The 21,658-nt window shown below is 39.7% G+C and overlaps 1 protein-coding gene across 2 annotated transcripts in view; it reads left to right on the top strand.

The window, feature by feature from the left end:
• LOC120532774 (phospholipid-transporting ATPase ID-like) overlaps positions 1-21,658 on the top strand; it is a 193,959-nt gene that overhangs the window by 34,470 nt on the left and 137,831 nt on the right. For both annotated transcript variants that reach the window (XM_039759146.1, XM_039759147.1), the window contains 2 exons: positions 11,618-11,700; positions 13,860-13,918. In XM_039759146.1, coding sequence (XP_039615080.1) covers positions 11,658-11,700; positions 13,860-13,918 — 102 coding nt within the window. In that variant the 5' untranslated portion in view covers positions 11,618-11,657. The remainder of the gene's footprint in view (positions 1-11,617; positions 11,701-13,859; positions 13,919-21,658) is intronic.

Genomic DNA, 21,658 nt, shown 5'->3' on the forward strand with positions numbered 1-21,658 from the left:
GCGAATCGATTATTCATAAAGCTTGAATTGGTGATGTTTTTCTGTGTTAACCTCATATTTTTCAGACTTCTTCTCAAACTAAGGTGGTGCGAGGGTAAAATGAATCGGGATTCGCTGATCAATGTAATCGTGTACAGTACCAGGAAATCATGCATTGACAAAAGCTCCCCTTTGCTTGTAATGCAAAGTGTGATTAAATGCATTATTTTTAGCGTTATGGAGCACATGCATCGAAGCTTCTCAGCTGTGCTTGTGCTAAGAAAAGGAAAGATTTTAAAAATAACGTAACACGATTGTCAATGTGACCTTTTGTAAGTAGTGCCTGGAGGATTCAGTGTGGAGAAACTCGAGAGATAGCGTGTGTATTAACTTGTGGATTTTTCTGTGAGTATTTGGTGGCAGTCTGACGAAGTTGCTTCGAAAGACGGCATTAGCCCTGAGCTCAGCTCAGACCGAAATTAGATGAATGGGAGGGAGATGATGACGTGACTCCCCCACCCGCCTTAACTGTCAATCCCCACAAACACAGTCTCTCGGAATTTGCATAAGCACACCCCTTCACCTACAATTTTAACTTAGTTACAAAGTGATCAAAACTCTCGTTTATATCCTGCGTCCTCTCATTAAACTTGTATCCCGCATTACCTGTGGGCATGTGAAACACCAGCGGTAGCCTGTCTATGAACTTAATTTAAAGTTTAGGTTTACACCTTGCTTTATTTCTGAGGCAGCAACACTCATGAATATGGTAGTATATGTCACTAGCTCGCTTCTTATTGTTTTTCGCTGCCTTCTCAATTATATAATGCATGTTTTCTTAAGCGCTTTTTGGAGGTCTTCCTGGTTTTCTACGCACTGCGTTGACAATCAGTTCACGTGATTACGTGGGAGGCCTGATGATGTCACACGAAACTCCGCCCCACGTCATTCCAGCTCAACTCCATTACAGTTAATGGAGAAAAATACCTTCCAGTTATGACCATTAGGCGTAGAATTTTGAAATGAAACCTGCCCAACTTTTGTAAGTAAGCTGTAAGGAATGAGCCTGCCAAATTTCAGCCTTCTACCTACACGGGAAGTTGGAGAATTAGTGATGAGTGAGTGAGTGAGTGAGTGAGTGAGTGAGTGAGTGAGTGAGTGAGTGAGTGAGGGCTTTGCCTTTTATTAGTATAGATCAATAATACATTGTTTAAATTGTAACTTAACGCCTGTTTGTCTTTTTACTACATTTAATTGCCTGAGGTTATAGATATAGAAGGGAAGGTGGGGAGAAGTTATATACAATAATACCTTATAAACAGTGGTAAATCTGTGGGATTAGGCATTCTGATAGGCTACCTCTTAATAATACAAAGGAGAAAGTAGAGCAATATATTACTTAACCAAGACAAAACAACTTGTAACACAATGACAAATATTTCTAGTTTAGTATAGTATTTATTTATTGACAGGAAGTCACAACAGGCATCGATTAGCATGGGGCCCCTAAGCTTGTGGGGACCCTGGGCAACATGCGTGACCATTAATTTAGATGGCCTTAATCTGCAGGCCTGAAAAATATCAAAAACAGATAGTGAAAATAGATTTTACATTGTTCTCTTAGGTGTGATCATGAAAATCATGTGGCCTTAGAAAGAACAGGGCTTTTAGGCTTGAATTCGTGTGCAGACTCCACCTGGCTCTACTGAGGGAAAATAAGAAAAACAAGCATTTAGTATTAAGGTTAGGGGTGGTGAGACTTGAATAGCCCATGCATAAGAACAGTAAACCCTTAATGAGCAAAGCAAGAGCAAGTAATTAGTGTATGGACAGCCACAAAACAACAGAGACAGCATCTGAGATTAGGAGCAATGTATACATTATATAAACCTGTTTATCCGGAGCAGGAACGCAGGAACTTGGAGCCTACCCCATCAGATTTGGATGTAAGGCAGGAAAAGTCACTGATATGCAATACGTATGATATTGCTGATGTTAAGAACAAAAAGAATATCATATCTGAACTATCTGTTTTGAGAGAGAGAAAAATGTTGGAAAAAAAGGGCACAAATATTTTAAAACCTAATTCTGCTACTGGATTATTTTCACAATGTCTGATATTTTGAGCTGTGAATATAAACTAAAAAAAGATAAATTAATAAATATAGAATGAATACAAAAACACATTAGTAGGTTTAGTTTTTCACCAGTTGGAAGACTGTCTTCGCCTACCTACCTGTAGTTCAGTAGAGACATTGCCAACTCAGGAATTTTACAAGGTTTGTATTGCTACTTTGTTAAACAACTTTTTTATACCAAACGTGATTGATCAGTAACAATATGCTGATCTTGTAGGATGACCGTCAGTCTCTCTGTGCGAAGTGGCAGGTGAATTATTATCAACAACAAGCAGGCACCTGAGAAATAAACTGAAACGTCACTTATTCATGACTAGCAGAATACCTGCGCTTCGCAGCAGAGAAGTAGTGTGTAAAAGAAGTTATGAAAAAGAAAAGGAAAAATTTTAAAAATAACGTAACATGATTGCTAATGTAATTGTTTTGTCATTGATATGAGTGTTGTTGTCATATATATATATATATATATATATATATATATATATATATATATATATACACATGTGTACATATATACACACACACATATACTATGGGTGCGAAACAGGCAAATATATTGATTTTCTGAATATATAAAGTCGGGTCAGAATATATAAAGTGAAAACTTGAATATATAAAGTCATTGCCGAATATATAAAGTCAAAACTTGAATATATAAAGTCAGTGTCAGTATATATAAAGTCATTCCTGATTATATAAAGTCAAAGTCAAAATATATTGATTGAAACGACTCTGAACTGAAGTAAGTTAACAAAAGCGTATTCAGAAAAATTAATTAAAAACACTGTTCGGTTAATGTTTTGAAAATGATGCATGTGCCCTGCCCAGGATTGGTTCCTGCCTTGTGCCCAGTGTTGGCTGGGATTGGCTCCAGCAGATCCCGTGACCCTGTGATCGGATTCAACAGGTTGGAAAATGGATGGATATTCCAGCACTGACTTTGTATATTCCGACGATGACTTTATATATTGAAGTTTTGTGTTTATATATTCCAGCGCTTACTTTATATTGTGTGGTGGAGGGCTTCGCTATTACTTGTCGGGACGAAACTTCACTTTGGTAACTGATCATGGTCCACTTCAATGGTTATACCGACAGAAAGATACAAACTCTCGCCTCATGAGATGGTTTCTGGGCTTACAACCTTACCGTTTCACAGTAAAACATCGACCAGGTTCTGAACACGTCAGCGCAGGCGTATTATCACGACTAAATGAACCTGGTACAGAGAGTCGCTTGATTCACGGGAATGTGAATAAAGCTGAGGGGGAGGGTGTGAGCTAGAGGGCTGATCGCACCCCAAGAAGATACAGACGCCCTGGGCAAACCAGAACCCCTGAAACACAGACTACCCTCACATTGCTCTTTACTTTCTGACTTGCGCTATAACGCGTAATGCAAACCTCGCGCGATACTCCGCTAACTTAAAAGCCTTGTGCAGCGCCTGTCAGTTGAAAATTGATTGCTTGCTTTATCTCTCTCTCTCTGCTCCTAGCGGAACTGTCATCTCTGACTTGTCATGGAGCACGTTTAAGCGCATGTGTTGCAGTGTTTGAATAAAAATCCTTCTTGTTTCTAGGAATAAAAATCCTTCTTGTTTCTACGACCTCCTGTGTCTCTGTGCAAATCTGTGACCCAAGCGTGACAATATATTCCGACGCTGACTTTATATATTCAAGATTTGACTTTAAATATTCCAGCGCTTACATTATATATTCGAAATATTCCAACGCCGTCTTTACATACTGAGGTTTTGGGAAGCACTGATCAATGTACCATGAAATCATGCATTGACAGAAGTTCCCCATTGGTTGGGCACGGTCTCTTCCAGTTGCACGGATGGGTGGGTGGATCTTATATGTCTGTGCAGGTTTGTTGTTGACCCTGCTCTAACGGATATTTTCATATTCTGCACTTAGCTTTGCAGTCTCCAACATCACTGAAATGCAGCCAGATGCTGCTTCTTTTTCGGCTTTCACTCTTTTCTTTACTCTTCTTTTTTCTTCACGATGCGCTTGCATTTAAATCTGGCTCCTCGTCTGTCGCAGCGACAGATACACAGAGCGACAGTGTTGCTCTGTGTACCTGGCCTGTACCAACACTCGCTGTCTTCGGAGCGTCTGCCCCCTTCCTTCTTTCACATAATGGTATGATCCTAGTCCGATGTGGAGCGGCGAAGTTTCGGCTCTGCTCGACGGACATCGGCTCCTCTCGTTCACTTGAAAGCATCGGCACTTAGAGCCGGCTCGTTCGCAACGACACATCACTATTACTTTCTCACTTGCGCTATACGCGTACTGCAAACCTCGCGCTATACTCCGCTAACTTAAAAGCCTTGTGCAGCGCCTGTCAGTTGAAAATTGATTGTTTGCTTGCTTTTATCTCTCTCTCTCTGCTCCTAGCGGAACTGTCATCTCTGACTTGTCATTGAGCACGTTTAAGCGCATGTGTTGCAGTGTTTGAATAAAAATCCTTCTTGTTTCTACGACCTCCTGTGTCTCTGTGCAAATCATGCATTGACAGAAGTTCCCCTTTGGTTGGAATTGAAACTGTGATTAAATGCATTATTTTTTTAATGCGTTATGGAGCACATGCATCGAAGCTTCTCAGCTGTGCGATTGTCAGTGTAACGTTTTGTAAGTAGTGCCTGGAGGATTCAGTGTGGAGAAACTCTAGAGACAGCGTGTATATTAACTTGTGGATTTTTCTGTGAGTATTTGGTGGCAGTCTGACGAAGTTGCTTCGGAAGACGGCGTTAGCCGTGGAGCTCAGCTCAGAGCGAAATGAGGTAAATGGGGGTGATGATGACGTGACTCCCCACCGCCTTAACTGTCAATCCCCACAAACACAGTCTCGAATTTGCATAAGCACACCCCTTCACCTACAATTTTAACTTAGTTACAAAGTGATCAAAATTCTCGTTTATATCCTGCATCCTCTCATTAAACTTGTATCCCGCATTACCTGTGGGCATGTGAAACGCCAGCGGTAGCCTGTCTATGAACTTAATTTAAAGTTTAGGTTTACACCTTGCTTTCTTTCCGAGGTAGCAGCACTCATGAATATGGTAGTATATGTCACTCCTCGCTTCTTATTGTTTCGCTGCCTTCTCAATTATATAATGCATGTTTTCTTAAGCGCTTTTTGGAGGTCTTCCTGGTTTTCTACGCACTGCGTTGACAGTCAGTTCACGTGATTACGTGGGAGGCGTGATGATGTCACATGAAACTCCGCCCCCCACGTCATTTCAGCTCAACTCCATTACAGTTAATGGAGAAAAATACCTTCCAGTTATGACCATTAGGCGTAGAATTTCGAAATGAAACCTGCCCAACTTTTGTAAGTAAGCAGTAAGGAATGAGCCTGCCAAATTTCAGCCTTCTATCTACACGGGAAGTTGGAGAATTAGTGATGAGTGAGTGAGTGAGTGAGTGAGTGAGTGAGTGAGGGCTTTGCCTTTTATTAGTATAGATTTTTCTGTCCATACAGTCAAGTTTTTGTTGATCAGCACTTTCCAATTTCAGGTGTTTGAAGTAAATCAAGCACAAAGAAAGGCAGCACAGTAAATCGCTTTTTATTTCTCACGCTTTACGCGCTCATATTCAGCTTGCTCTGTTACCGCAAATGCTTCGTAAACACCTGCCCTCCGTTTGCCGCCGTTTGCTGGATAAATACTGTATATTAGGGTGGCTCGTGGTGGATAAAGGGTTAAAGACCAATGGCAAGAATATAAATTCAAAAACGAAAACTAAAAATATTTTTAGTATATTATTATTTTATTTGAGTTAGTCTTTCTAGCTACTTTAATAGTTTAGTTTAGTTTTAGTTTTTCATTTCGGCTTTGTTATTATTTTATTTCAGTTTATGAAAATTTTTTTTAATAATAGTTTCAGTTTTGATTTTTGTTTTTGTTAATTATAATAACCTTGCTTAGAAGTATATTTCCATTGATATAGTTGCAAAGTAAATTGGTAAATATTATTTATTATTAAAGTGATTGGACAAACATGAAATTAAATCCATTAGTTGGACATACACAGCTCTTCCATCCATCCATCCATCCATTATCCAATCTGCTATATCCTAACTACAGGGTCACAGGGGTCTGCTGGAGCCAATCCCAGCCAACACAGGGCGCAAGGCAGGAAACAAACCCCGGGCAGGGCGCCAGCGCACCGCAGTCACAGCTCTTTCTTTATTATAATAACTCCCACTGTGCATCCGTAAAAGCAGAAGAGGTTTGGAAACGTACTGTTTCCCTGCCTTCATTGATCCTTAAATGTTTACTCTGAAAATTTGGGGTTAACCAAGTGCCCATTAATTCCATTGAGAACAGAACCACTTGTGTTTAATGCTTCAAATTCTAGATGTCTGCTTGAATTTCCTATTAGATACACTGCTGTGGGACCAGTACTCACCTTCTTTGGTTACTTCTTGGCCACTTTGTCCCTTATTCACTGACTCAGCATATGATTAGACTTGATATGACAGTGATAGTGGTTTTGGCTGATACACCAGTCCTGCATGGTTTAATCTGACACTAAATAAACTGTAATTTTAAGTACTTTTATTACCAAATAATAATATAGATGGGAGTGAATGAGCCATCACATCCAGTGGGTTATGCATGATGCAAAAAATGATGGGCTTCACCCTGCTGCAATGTTATTCCTGCACTACTGTGCTCCTTTAGATGGAGCCATCTGCCTGTTTCTCTCAGAACTCCATACATAAAGTGTGCTCTTTTGACAACCTCAAATAACCTGATCACTCTGTAGGTAAAGTTTTCCAGTTGCCTAGAATGTCTTTGGCCCTCTAGCTCCCGAAGGTTCAGAAGCCATGGCAGCAGCCTCTTTGGTGGTTAAGAACTCTGAGTAGCATCCAGTGTCTCAACTGCTATTTCTGACTATGTCTGAGAGTTCTGATTGCAAGGAATGTTTGTACATATTTGTTTTGTATTAATAATTTAGATGGGATAAGTGTAGGCCTACATGTTTTTGACATTTAAATTTAAGTGTGCCATATTACTATTTTGTAGCTACAGCATTTTATTACTTTATTGCCAGGAGAAAAGTGTCAATTTTGGTCATAGTATTTAAATATTTCTGGTTAATAATCTATATTTTTAAATTTCTTGGTTTGGTTTACTGTGTTAGAGTCTTGGTTCGGGTGACAGCTGAGTACTCCCGACTGGCATGACAGGCACAACTTTTCCATTTGCATAATGACATTTTGTATGATCCAGAAGCTTAGTGAATAATGATTGTGTGGTGTGTGTGTGTGTTCGTGTGTGCCTAGCGGTGGGCTGGCACTCTGCCTGGGGTTTGTTTCATTCCTTGTGCACTGTGTTGACTGGGATTGGCTCCAGCAAACCCCTGTGACCCTGTAGTTAGGATATAGCGGGTTGGATAATGGATAGATGGATAGTACTTTCAACTTCTTCCAAGCTGGATAACTAAAACAGTGTGGTCATACACTAATCATAGACAATGTGCAATGATCCTTTGACATTAGGTGCAGCCAACTAACTGAATCCCTTATGCTTGACTTACTGTTGTCAATGATTGTTACAATCACTTGTTGTCTTGACATTAGTGTACATTATCTTGTAAGTTATCTTCTGCTCATACCAGCCACATACAGCCACAGCCTGTTAGTGGACAGTGGCTAAAGGAACAGTAAGTTTGTCTTTCTATAAATAATAAGTAGTATGTAATGTAGATGTCTGATAAAAATACTAAATAATAAATGAAAAAAATGTCCATTGTTGATATCCTGCTGGAACAAAAAAAAAATGCCTGATGGGTGTCCTTCTTTGGCATACAATTTGGTAAGAGCTGTCATTTTCCTTCCAAACATGTGGATCAACTTAGCTGGCTAAGTGTTCTTGAAAAAAATAAACAATTTTACAAAACAATGACAAAAAAAAAGAAAATCTCCGGGCCAGGGTTTGCACTTACCATCACCTTAAGTATCACCAAACTATTCAACAAATAATATTCTGTAAGTAATTGTAGAAAGAAAATAAGAAAGGAGAAACACCTATCCATAGTAGTTGTCTGCGTATCATATACCATTTCCATTTTTCCTGTCTGTGCTTGAATCACGTTTCCTTCCATCAGTGAACTTTTTCCCCTCTCTTAACTTCACTAAGTCTGTCAAGAAGTGTGCACCTAAACCCCTAGCAGTGGTTTATTTCCAGTATTTCCAGGAAAACTTCTAGGATTAAGAAGCCCAGTAAAACCCAGTTCCTTTAAATCACAGGTTCTGTTAGGTGCACTTGATTTTACTGATAGCGTTGTACATATTTTGAAATGATTCTTGTGGTTGCTTCCTTAAATTTTCTTCTATGCATCTGTCCAGCTTCCATTTTCATGCCCACTTAATATAGATAAGGGTTAGAAAAGACCAAACACTACCTGTCCAATATTGAAAACAAGGTAAAAGCCAACACTGCATGTGGCACCAGTTCATTTCAGGGGAATAGTTAATTAATGAAGGATTCAATATAATATTTATTTAGTGTCACACTTATATGTCTCTTATTGCTATGGGTACTTAGGAAGTCATGATGTATGGATTGCACCTGAAAACCCCATACTTAAACTGGCATCTATACATTTATGTAAGATGAATCAAATATTATTTGTGTTCAATTGTTTCTTGAAACTCATCTAGGTTGTCATTCCAGAATACAAAAATCTCCTCAGAGACCATGGAGTTTATTCACTTGAAATGCCTTACTTAACAAATATCAGCAACATGCTTTGAAAAAAGAAAACTACAGAGTCACACAAACTGTCCTCTTAAAATCTCAAGATTAACATCATAAGAATGTAATGTAATGGATTTTTATAGTATCCAAACCGAGGTTTACTTTCAAATGAAGCTTGCTGTGTATTGTAATAAAACTATTATGGGATCCATTGGAGTGTTCATTTCTTAAATTTAAGTCATTTTAAAGTCTATCAAGCTTTTTCAAACAAACCTATCAATTACATTGTGACATGGCAAATCCTGATAATCCTGATGGCATCATTATTTGTTTATATTGTGGGTATCTGTTTTATTTTCAAGTGGGATGCCAGATTTATTAGGAGATTTAAATTTGCAAAGATGCACACAAATAAATCTGTTTATGGTAAAATGAGTTCTGTGGCTAATTGGAGTCTTTTAACACTAGAATTACCAGAGCCTATGAAAAAAGTCGTAATTCCGTCCCACCTTAAATTGCTTCTTAAATCCCTTCACACCTCTCCGCCAGCGTCCTTTGTCCTCTAAATGTGCTGATAAAGAGAAGCTAGGAGCAGCCAGCTATTCCATCCCCCCACCAATTTAGAACGTGCCGAAGTTACTGCTCTTTACCATTCTTTCCTCTGCATGTCCTGGAGTACAAAAGAAACAGCATACAGCAACATGCAGGGACTGGCAGGAACACTCAATAAAACTGAATAAAAAGAAAAGCAAGTGATGGTGAGATACGAAGAAGGCAGCTTCGCCAGCGTTTGTGTGTCAGAACCCGGTTTTGGGGGGGGGGCGTTAGTATGCATCGTGGTACACTGCAGAGCTATAGCGCGTCTTTATGTGAAAACAGCCGTGTCAGATGGGGTTGTATGGATTGATTCTGAATGCGACTGAGAGAATGAAAAGTGAATTTAAAAAAACTAACCTTTACAAGGATCATAAATTGCACGGCTGTTACAGACTGAAATCAAATGTATGTTTTTATTCTAAAATAGTAAGACTAAGAGCAGTTTACTTCTCAAAACGGAGTGGTGCAGGATCAAACTCGCGACCTTTTGATTCCAAGGCAAAAACTGATTCTATTGCACCACGGAGGAAGTTATAATAAACAGCTGTCAATGTCGCATGTTAAGGCAGCTTTTTGTTTCTGCAGTTATATTTTTGAATAAAAGTGCAATTGTGTTATATTTGTACCTTTTGTGAAAATGTTTCTTTGTTATTTGGACTTCAGGCTTCATACATTATGTAGTTTATGCCTACATTTTGTCATCTACTACTAGAATATAAAAAACGTTTCTGTTTTAACAATGTGTTGGCACAGATTACTGTAGAAACGGAACAGACATGAAATGCGTGTGTTCCAAATAACGATCTATTATTTCCACTCTAAAACTCCACTTCACTCCCAGATACTCAATCAAGGCATGAGCTGAGAGAAGTTCGTGCATGTTCTAAATTGGTGGGGGGATGGAATAGCTGGCTGCTCCTAGCTTCTCTTTATCAGCACATTTAGAGGACAAAGGACGCTGGCGGAGAGGTGTGAAGGGATTTAAGAAGCAATTTATGGTGGGACGGAATTACGAGTTTTTTCGTAGGCTCTGGTAATTCTAGTGTTAAATAAATAATCGCCAGACTTGTGTCTTCAGGTGTGGGTGTGGTAGCAGGGTAGAGCAGTTCCTGTGTGCAATGTGGGAGTGGATGGCCCTGCACTTAGTGCACAGGTGCAGGATCGCCCATGACCCTAATTGGTGCCGGGAGTTGCTGATTGCCGTAGCTGTGCCACATCCCCAATTTAAGAAGAGTAGTGTGCTTGCGAGTGAGGAGAAAAAGGACATACAAAAAGAAAATAAAAAAGAGAAGGGAAGTAAAGAATCAAAAGGTAGAAGGCCGAAGGTTAAAAAGTGGAGAGAGGGAGAGAGAGAGAAGGCAGGAGCAAGGGAGAGATCTGGTGCAAGTGAGTGGATGAAAGGAAGAGAAGGAAGGCAGCCAGGAGGAAGTCCCTCGGAGCATGTGGACAGCACTCATGGGCTGATGGCCACTCCAGTTGAGTGACTTTTGAACTGGAGAAGCCAAAGCGCGGCTCAGTTGTAGCAACTTACCCGAGATAGCCAGCATGGCTGCAGGGGAGTGAGAGGCTGAGAGAGACATTCTGCGGGTGGTGCTATAGACCACAAGGACACGAGCCTGGCAGCTGGAGTTGAAGGCTTGATGAGGTGCCCTATCAATTGCTAGAGATGGCTACAGGGGTCTGAGCCTAGGAGCTGCAATAAAGATGGGCTGAACTGCCGTTCAGGTGCCTCTTTGGACCCGCTCTGAGTTAAGCCAAGGAGATGACTTTTTTAATAGTAGATATATTCAGTTGTAGACAGGTTGAATCGGGTAGAAGGGAAATACAGTATTTCTTTAGAGAGCTAAATGATAAGAATGAAGGCTAATAGATGTGCAGTGGCACATGGAAGAGACTGAGGATTTGGGACAAAGAGTGAATTGGAAAGAAGAAATGCAACAGGTAAAGACAGAAACAGCAATAGTAAGAATTAGTGAGTGAGAACCAGGTGGAATTAAGACAAACCTTCTACATTATTTTGAACAAAAAGCAGAGGTAGGATAAATATTTATAGTAGTTTAATTTAATAAGTTCTAGGTAGGTAAAGAATAAATCCAACACTTTTATACTGTATCTTATGATTTCTGCCTCATGTCTTTCTCAAATGTGAGAAATGCTGACATGTATTTCCTCCATTTTTCTGTTTCAGATTTCATGGTAAACTTGTGTGGAAGAAATAGGACCGTGGGATGTCATTCTTTGGCATAAACTGCATAAAAAAGAAACATCATGGTATAAAAACAGCAATGTTATAATTTTGTAATACATTTTGTGTTAAACTGTCTTAGAATACTACATAATGTACAAAATGCATAAACATTAACCAATAAAGCCCATATCACATTTTCAATAAATTCAGATCAAAGGTCAAGTTCAGAATTACAAATTTTATAACACATAGTACATACCAATGACCAAATATTTGGTAACATCAGGAAAAAGGGATGTAAAGTGATATAATGAAATCCCAGTGAAAAACTCTGTTTTTTGCAAAGAGTAAGAGTCTACTAGACCTAAACAAAGTGGCCTCCCAGCTCCTCGCTGGAAGGTTCATCTTTAATTATGTAACATGGATAACAGTATAATAAGTCCAATCCTGTTATCCAACTGTAACTTAGTCACTTTACCTTTTTGATGGTAAGCATAGTTCTGTAGCTATGTGTAAAGTTTCTTGTCTAGAGTATGACTTAACAAACAAGACACTATGTATATGTTTAAAAAGGTAACAGATGTACTAAATATATTATATAATACATAGTAAAATAAATCTGAAAATTAATGCAGGTAGAAAAAAAGATTAGTATTAACATTGATTAAGTGTAACCATTTATGATAGTCTGAGTAATAGCTGCCCAAGAAGCTTTTGGGATTGTGATATTTTCAGAAAAATACAGTGCTCAGTTTTAATATAAACACCCAATCTTATTTATTTATTTCATTAGCTGATCACCTAGTTACTAAGTTCTTGTCTAAAGTGCATTCGTTTAATGGTGTCTTGCTCCTTATTTATAATAATAATAATAATAATAGTTACGAATGAAGCAATTTTCACAACTTCTGATCCTTACTGTGATTTCAGTAAATTAAATTTAATTTTGTTTTAGTTTATTATCAGAAAGCATTTGATAAGGTGCCACATGAGAGGTTGGGGATCAAGTTAAAAGAAGTGGGAGTTCAGGGTGATGTTTTTAGATGGGTGCAGAATTGGCTGAAACACAGGAAGCAGAGGGTGATGGTGCGAGGAACCTCATCAGAACTGGCCGATGTTAAGAGTGGTGTTCCACAGGGGTCAGTGCTAGGGCCGCTGCTATTTTTAATATATATAAATGATTTGGATAGGAATATAAGTAACAAGCTGGTTAAGTTTGCAGATGATACCAAGATAGGTGGATTAGCAGATAATTTGGAATCCGTTATATCATTACAGAAGGACTTGGATAGCATACAGGCTTGGGCAGATTTGTGGCAAATGAAATTTAATGTCAGTAAATGTAAAGTATTACACATAGAAAGTAAAAATATTAGGTTTGAATACACAATGGGCGGTCAGAAAATCGAGAGTACACCTTATGAGAAGGATTTAGGAGTCATAGTGGACTCCAAGCTATCAACTTCCCAACAGTGTTCAGAAGCCATTAAGAAGGCTAACAGAATGTTAGGTTATATAGCACGATCTGTGGAGTACAAGTCCAAGGAGGTTATGCTCAACCTTTATAATGCACTGGTGAGGCCTCATCTTGAGTACTGTGTGCAGTTTTGGTCTCCAGGCTACAAAAAGGACATAGCAGCACTAGAAAAGGTCCAGAGAAGAGCGACTAGGCTGATTCCAGGTCTACAGGGGTTGAATTATGAGGAAAAATTAAAAGAGCTGAGCCTTTACAGTTTAAGCAAAAGAAGATTAAGAGGTGACATGATTGAAGTGTTTAAAATTATGAAGGGAATTAGTACAGTGGATCGAGACTTGTATTTTAAAATGAGTTCATCAAGAACACGGGGACACAGTTGGAAACTTGTTAAGGGTAAATTTCGCACAAACATTAGGAAGTTTTCTTTACACAAAGAACGATAGACACTTGGAATAAGCTACCAAGTAGTGTGGTAGACAGTAAAACGTTAGGGACTTTCAAAACTCGACTTGATGTTTTCTTGGAGGATACAAGTGGATAGGACTGGCGAGCTTTGTTGGGCTGAATGGCCTGTTCTTGTCTAGATTGTTCTAATGTTCTAATGTTCTATTCTTCCTAATGCCTTCCTTACATTTCTGAATGTTTTGCAGAACTCAGTCTCATTTAGTTGCCATTTTTTTTTTAAATACTGCCACTTTTATTTATGTACAGTATTTAACTTGACCACCTCCTTTTTCTTTATTTTCATGTAATATTTCTGTGTAGAGGAAGAGAGACATCTCCGAGCAAATGATCGAGGGTTCAACCTCACATTTCAGTATGCGGTAAGAACCAAGCTTAAATTTCTAAGACTGTTTCTTTCCTTGACAAAGGAAATTTACATTCTCACTTAAAAAGGAGTGATATCATTCACATTACTTTAAGGAAGGGGTGTTCTTAAACCATTGGAGTATTCATTTTATAGTTTATAAAGTCATATAATGGAAAATAATACTAAAAGCAACATATTTAGTCTTAGAAGTATGAGAACATGGATGTAATACTACATTTTTGTTAGTTATTTTAAAGAAGCTACTGCTCTTATTAGCTAAAATCAAGGTTAAAACAATACACTTAGCATAAGCATGAAATGTCAATTTGATTTTTGCCTGCATCTTTTAAACCTTGTATCCATCTTCACAATAACCCCTATGGATTAAACTACTACTTTCCTACTGTTTTGAATATTCACTCTAGATTGGGCAGTGATGTTCAGTCATAATAATGTATTATTGTAAGCTCTCACAAACTGACACTGAATCTACTGTGTCATTTATTGTCAATGTCATTACATGCCTTAGCATCTCCTGCTTGCTTTCCTTTGATCTGATCTTTTAACCCTTCTGGTTCATTTACCAAGGAGTCAAATGTTTAAACTGTCATGTTGCTTTGAAGTCTATTCTGGTGTGCTTACTAAAGCAGACGAGTTTGTTATAGGAGCGACCTGCTGGATGGGATACAAGTCCATCACAGTCACACACACACTGGCTGTTTCTGGCTTTCTCTGTTACAAATTACTGTGGACTATTTTTTAATGGACATGCTGCTGATTGGAGTGTTTTATTTTCCTCTCCTATGTTGTCAGCTGGCCAAAGTTCAACAGTTAATTAAGGGACAGATATTGTTAAATTATATTTATATTAATCAGTTTCAAACTACTTTGTTTTCTTGTTTGTTTAAACTAGTCTGTGTCTTTATATGAATTCAATATGTAATTAGTTATTTGTAAATTGTGTAATTGCATTATCAAGTGAATTTGTTATAGGGCTCTGAGATAGATAGAACTTTACTTGGCCCCTGGGGGGGAATTTGAGGTTTTACAGCAGCTCTTTAAATCAATACATAACTAGGTAGAAAAGTAAGTAAATGAATAAATATACAAATACTCTTGATTGCAACGTTTGCAGGTTGGATCTTGCCCTGGAAACATTTTGGACAATTTTAAATGAGACAGATGTGCACGATATATAATTTTAATAACTGAATAATTGTATGCTTTGCACTTATGGAGTTCAAGTGAATTCTGTGCATTGCTACCTTCTATTCCTTTTCTGAAATGTTGAGTGAAAGATCCTTTTCCCACTGGACTCTTGGATTTTTGAAAGGGAGGGACTGTAAAATGGTTTTATATATTACGAAAATGTTCTCCGAGTCCTCAAGACTAGTCAATATTTTCTCTGCAATAGAGGTAGGTGAGAGGTGAGGAAAATTGGGCAGGTTCTGTTTAACAAAGTTTTTAATTTGAAGGTAGTGAAAGAAATGTGTTGCTGGAAAGTGAAATTTGGAGTGTGATTGTTTGTAGGATGCAAATACTGTACTTTGTCTATGTACAGATCTCTAAGTGATTTAATCCCGAATGTTTTCCAGACATTAAAAACTGCAATCGTTTGAGATTGTGGAAATAGGTGGTTCTCGTACAGAAGTGCCACAGATGAAAGCTTCTCTATCTTAAAATATTTCCTACTAGCCAACCCGCGGTGTACCATACGCCGCATAATCAGGTCGGTTTTTAAATAATTTTTAAGCACAGGGAGAAAATTTAACATTTGCAAAATCGGTAATGTAATAAATCAGCAAGAAAAGCAACATTGTAACAATGCATGGAACGAACCAACACACAATCGTCCGTGCGGCGTAGCGAGGTGGGAGGGGGGTGTGTACAAAGTGCAGGAGCATCTAAGAAGATGCATGTTTGTCGCGGATGCGAATTGCTGTATGTAGGGTGTACAACACTTTGCTATGCTGCACGCCGTCGTGCGTCGTAACCGAAAACTCATTTTTTAAAGACTGCTCACTTCATTGTGTTTTAACCTCAGTTGTAAAGGAATGTTTTATTGATCCCATGGGATACCCCTCGCAAACAGTTTTACATGCTGCATATGGCGATTCACCTCCGCGAGAAACATGCCTCTATTAACAGTCAACGTGTGGGAGGGTTTGTACAAAGGGTAGGGACGAAAACAGTGGGCGCGTATGAGTCGCACTTAGTGGCAATTCCATGGTTTGCAGCCCGAATGGGGTTCAACGGCTTACCCACGCCTAGACACACGATCAATCTCATGCATAATTATTTATTGAATGCTAAACACTTGTGGAAAGACACGGTTGTCTAAAACAGGTTAATGTGAGAATACAACAGTAAGTGAATGAAAAGATGGAACTCTGGAGAGAGCAAAATACAACACAATAGTGAACCCGCGGCATAACAAACACTGCATAATTATTTATTGATGGTTGAACACTTCTGGAAAGACACAGGGACACCCCTCGCAAACTGTTCTACACGCCGAATACAGCGATTCACATCTGCGAGAAACAAACTGTTTTACACACTGCATACAGCGAATCACATCCGCGACATGATTTTTCCTAGATGGTCCTGTCGCGTCCACCCTCGCACTCGAAGCATACACACTGCCTGCTCATGTGCCCGGTCGCAAGCCGCGTCCAGCCTCGTTCTCGAAGCATACACACCGCCTGGTCATGTGTACGCTCGCAAGAGAAACTCACGGAGGGCTGCCCACCAGCTGCCTGTGTGTGTGCCTCTGTCTGTCTCTGGCGCGGCTTTCTCTTGCGCTGCCTCTGTGTGAACCGGTCAGGCACAGAGAAGGTCAGCTGCTGACAGAGCGTCTCGACTGTTGCAGGGCCTGCATTGGTGAAGCAGGTGAGATGGTAATGAAACAGAGGCACAGGGCTTATTGGTTTTTAAAGACTGATTCCTTCATTGTGCTTTAACCTCAGTTTTAAAGGATTGTTTTAAGGATCCCATGGGATACCCCTCGCAAACCGTTTCACACACTGCATATGGCGATTCACCTCTGCGAGAAACATGCCTCTATGAACAGTCAACGTAGCTCGGAGGTACATGACATTAACCTGACCTGCACTGCATGTGGCCTCTACGACAGACGAACATAAATGACACCATTTTTTCTGTGTCGTCGTGTCCGAGTTGGTGGGCGTGGCCCTGCGAGTTGTCGTCGTATCCAATGGTCTTGGAGTTGGTGGGCGTGGCTTCTTCCTGTGTGCGCCATAGGTGTCTCACTTGTCGGCGCCTTAGTGAATCCACACATTTCCGGCGTGCTTTTCATGGTTGTCTTGCCTTAGTGAATTATATATATATAGATATTGGTTCCATATTCTGAGTGAGTGAAGCACAGTTGGGTTGCTAGTATTTTGATGATGACTTGTACTTATTGGGGTAAGGAATATAAAGAGGTACTGCAGGTTTTTATTTCTATTTTGGACCAAGCCTGTGTATGTTCATATGTATGTGTCCATGTCCAGGTTTTTATAGCTTGTATATTTGCTGCCAAGTAATAAAATTGAAAGGTTGGTAGAGCCATGCCACCTTTTGCCTTAGGTCTTTGTAGGGTTGCCCTTTGAATAGGTGGCTGTTTTTAATTCCAAATAAATGAGGTGATGGTTGAATCTAATTTCTTAAAAAATGATTTATTGATGTGTATTGGAATGTTTCAAAATAAAAAAAGAAGCTTAGGAAGGATATTTATCTTAACAATATTATTTCTTTCAGCTAAAGTACCACATTCTAGTTTAAAGTAGTCTGAATTAATGTTGTTAATACAACCTGACGCTTCTGGACTGGCATACAGTAGTTTGATCCATGTACAAATGTTTAGGCCAAATCCAAATTTCTCCAATGTAGTAAAAAGGTAGTTCCATTCAACCATATCAAACGATTTTTCTGCATCCAACGATAATAATATCTCTGGGGTGTTTGACTTTGTGGGTGAATATATTACATTAAACAGGCCGGAGCTGAGTATATTCGGCAAAGTAGATTCAGTGATCACCGCAACCGGCTAAAGTTGTTTCCCAGTGCAATTTGCAGCATACCGGAGCCGAATATATTCAACGACATATATTCATTGAATGCTGCAACCGGCTATAGTCGCTTCCCAGAGCAATTTGACAGCACACCTGAGCTGATCAGTCAGTGCCATATATTCGTTGAGCAGCCAGCTCATGACCATTTCCTCCCCCGGCGGAGAACTGTAGCATCATTGGCCCCAGGATTCAGCCGCTGCACTTTTTTTAAAAGGCTTATATCGAACTAGTTATCTCGTGTTTTACCTTCAAAAGTTAAAAATCACAAAACATGCTTTCTCTGCAAAGGATCCTGCAGCAGCATGGGGGGATGGGGGGACGAGGGATGTGGGTGGGAGCGTGCACACAGATGTGTGCGGGTGAGCATGCGCAGGGCATCATACCGCGGGGTGCCTGTCAGCTTCCAGGTACATGCCTGCGGTCTCTCTCTCTCTACAAACTGAGCCCTGAGCGCTCACGGCAGCGCGCAGGCCCTGTCAGTTCCTTTCTGTAAGAGAGAGATGAGAAACCTGTCACAGCTGTGGCTGTAAAAGTGCCTTTCTGTGAGAGGACTTTCTTTAGAAAATCCTTGGGTACCACTGATTTGACTTCTGTTTCCTGTGTGCAATCTTTGACGTACGGTTGACTGTTACACTCGCTGGTGCATGTGTCTTTTTTGAAGGCTCTTTTTCTTCAAGGAAAGGTTTATGATTGCAACAATCAACATTTCGTGTAACAAGACTGTTTCATGAGTGAAACCTGGTTACACCACAAAATACAGGAAGGATTAAAAGAGCTGCCGCGGCCCCTCGTACCAGGGTAAAGCCTCTTGTTCAACAAACGGAGTTTGCAATGGCTGCAAGCTTTCCAGCTTTCCGGCTGCTAGCTTTCTGGCTCTCCGGCTGCTAGCTCTCTGGCTCTCCGGCTGCTAGCTCTCTGGCTCTCCGGCTGCTAGCTCTCTGGCTCTCCGGTCGCAAGCTTTCCAGCTCTCCGGCTGCTAGTTATCCAGTACTAGCTCATCGGCTGCTAGACTTTGCCCCCCGCCGTTCAGCAGTATCCTTCACCGTCAGCCTCCGTGCCCATCCACCAGGTTTTTTCTGATGTTAACTGTGGTTATTAGTTAAATCCATATATTTTTACTAAATGGCAAGAACAATGCATTTTTTACCATTTTTATTGTTTTTATGCTCCTCTAGCATCACACTAAATTTAATCTCTCACTTTTATGATCACAATATACCTAATGATATATTTATGTGTTATTCCGTCACTACTCCTGTTCATTTCAGTCCATCAGTAATGAGAAATACTGATTTGTTTGTATTTACACAAGGTATATTCTCTTCCCGGCACTCTGTTCCTCAGTGGTTGTAATCCTCTCATTTTATGAGAATTTTGTGTCTGTCTGCTGAGTTACCATCTCGCGTACAAAGATCAAGGGTTAAGAACCGACAATGTGGTCTTTTAAAAGGTCTTTTAAAAGCTCTAGGCCGGGCTCTAATCGTCTTTTTACTCATAATTTCAGGCAACGTGCATGTTAATCCTGGTCCTGACCCAGCCTTAAATGACCTGTCCTTTAACGACTTCTGTGCCAGAAAGAGCCTGGGGTTTCTTCATATAAACTCGAGAAGCCTCCTATCAAAGATGGCTAACTTAAAGATTTGGGTAGAGAGCTCAAACCCTGAATTTCTAGTAATCACTGAAACTTGGTTAAAAAAGTCTATTTCTTATCCTGATTTAAACTTACCTGGCTACAATTTATTTAGACAGGACAGGTCCTCCAAAGGTGGTTGCGTGGCAATTTATATCAAAGAACATCTTAAGTGCTCAATTGCCTTATCTAAGACAGTTCCCAAGCAATTCGATTTGCTTGTTTTAAACATTGAATTCACTAACAATTTCACTCTGTCAGTGGCTGGGTGTTATCGCCCTCCATCAGCCCCGGCCTGTACCTTAACCACATTGTCCAGTGTGTTGGCGCCCTTGATCAAAACTGAATTCGTGCTTCTTGGTGATTTAAACTGGGATATGACCAAACCATAAAGTCATTCAACAATTCGATGCATTAAACTTGCATCAAATTATCTGCTCCCCCACTAGATATGACTCCAAATCTATAGACAAGGCTACGCTGATTGACATTATTTTAACTAATTCTCCTCACAAGTATAACTCTGGGGTATTTTGTTCTGATATCAGTGATCACTGTTTTACTGCATGTGTTCGAAATGGTTGCTCCATCAAGAAAACAACTCAATTATGTTGCAAACGTGCTTTTAAAAACTTTAATCACCAAGCTTTTCTACACGACATGGCTGATGTTAACTGGTCAAGAATCAGGCTGGTTCCAACGGTAGACGAGGCTTGGTATTTATTTTATAAGCTTTTCAGGGCTATTGTTGATAAACATGCTCCGATGAAAAGACTTAGAGTAAAGGATCGACATAGTCCTTGGTTTACCCCGGAGCTCACTATGCTTTTACAACAAAAAAATACTCTCTGGCGCAAGGCACGACACTCTAGATCCCCAGCAGATATATTGGTTTTTAAGCAACTCAGAAATAAATCCTCACAAGCCATTCGCAAGGCTAAAATAGACTATTTTAAGAAGCAGTTTTCTCTTAGTAGCTCTGATCCTAACAAATTCTGGAATACGGTAAAGGAGATGGAAAATAAACCATCTTGTAAACTACCTCCTTCACTCTACTTAGAGAATATTGTAGTATCAGACAAGAAGTGTATGTTGGAGTTCCTCAATAAGCACTTTATAACTTCTGGTCTAACCCCTGAATTTTCTAATTCTGCTTCATTACCTATAAATTCTACAAACTGCTCTACTGCATCTTCTCCAACTCTCCCTCATCTTACAATACTTCCATCCTCCTCTCACAGTTTCACCTTGCGGGCTTTCTCAGAGGAAGAGGTTCTGGATGAATTGCTCAGGCTGGATTCCAATAAATCTGCTGGGTCTGATGAGGTGGATCCTGTCTTTTTTAAATTGGCCGCTTCCATTATTGCTGCTCCCATCACAGATATATTCAATTTATCTATATGTACAGGGCAAATTCCTCATGCTTGGAAGTCAGCGTTAGTGTTCCCTCTCTTTAAGGGTGGTGACCGGTCAGATCCCAATTGTTACAGGCCTATTTCTGTCTTGCCATGTATCTCCAAGGTTTTGGAAAAACTTGTAAATGGTCAACTCACTGATTATTTGGAAGCACATAACATCTTATCACCTGTTCAATCAGGATTTAGAACTGGGTTTGGGTGTATAACAGCTACTCTTAAAGTCTTAAATGATATCTATTCTGCTTTGGATTCTAAATTGTACTGTGCTGCTATTTTCATTGACTTGGCCAAGGCCTTTGACTCTCTCAATCATAAGCGTCTTATTGATAGGCTTCATGACACAGGCATCTCTGACAAATCCTTGTCTTGGTTTTCCAATTATCTTACTGATAGAGTGCAGTCCGTGAAATCTGAACTACTTCTTTCCCAACTTCTCCCAGTCACCAATGGTGTCCCGCAGGGATCAATACTTGGACCTACACTTTTTTCTATTTATATTAATACTGTCGCCAATTCGGTTACAGATTCATCTATCCATCTTTACGCTGATGACACAATTCTTTACTCTACAGGTCCTTCCCCTGCTACAGTCTTGCAGCAACTCCAACTTAGTTTTAATAGTTTGCAAC

The sequence above is a fragment of the Polypterus senegalus genome, chromosome 7, assembly GCF_016835505.1.
Source record: "Polypterus senegalus isolate Bchr_013 chromosome 7, ASM1683550v1, whole genome shotgun sequence".
NCBI classification, from domain to species: domain Eukaryota; kingdom Metazoa; phylum Chordata; class Cladistia; order Polypteriformes; family Polypteridae; genus Polypterus; species Polypterus senegalus.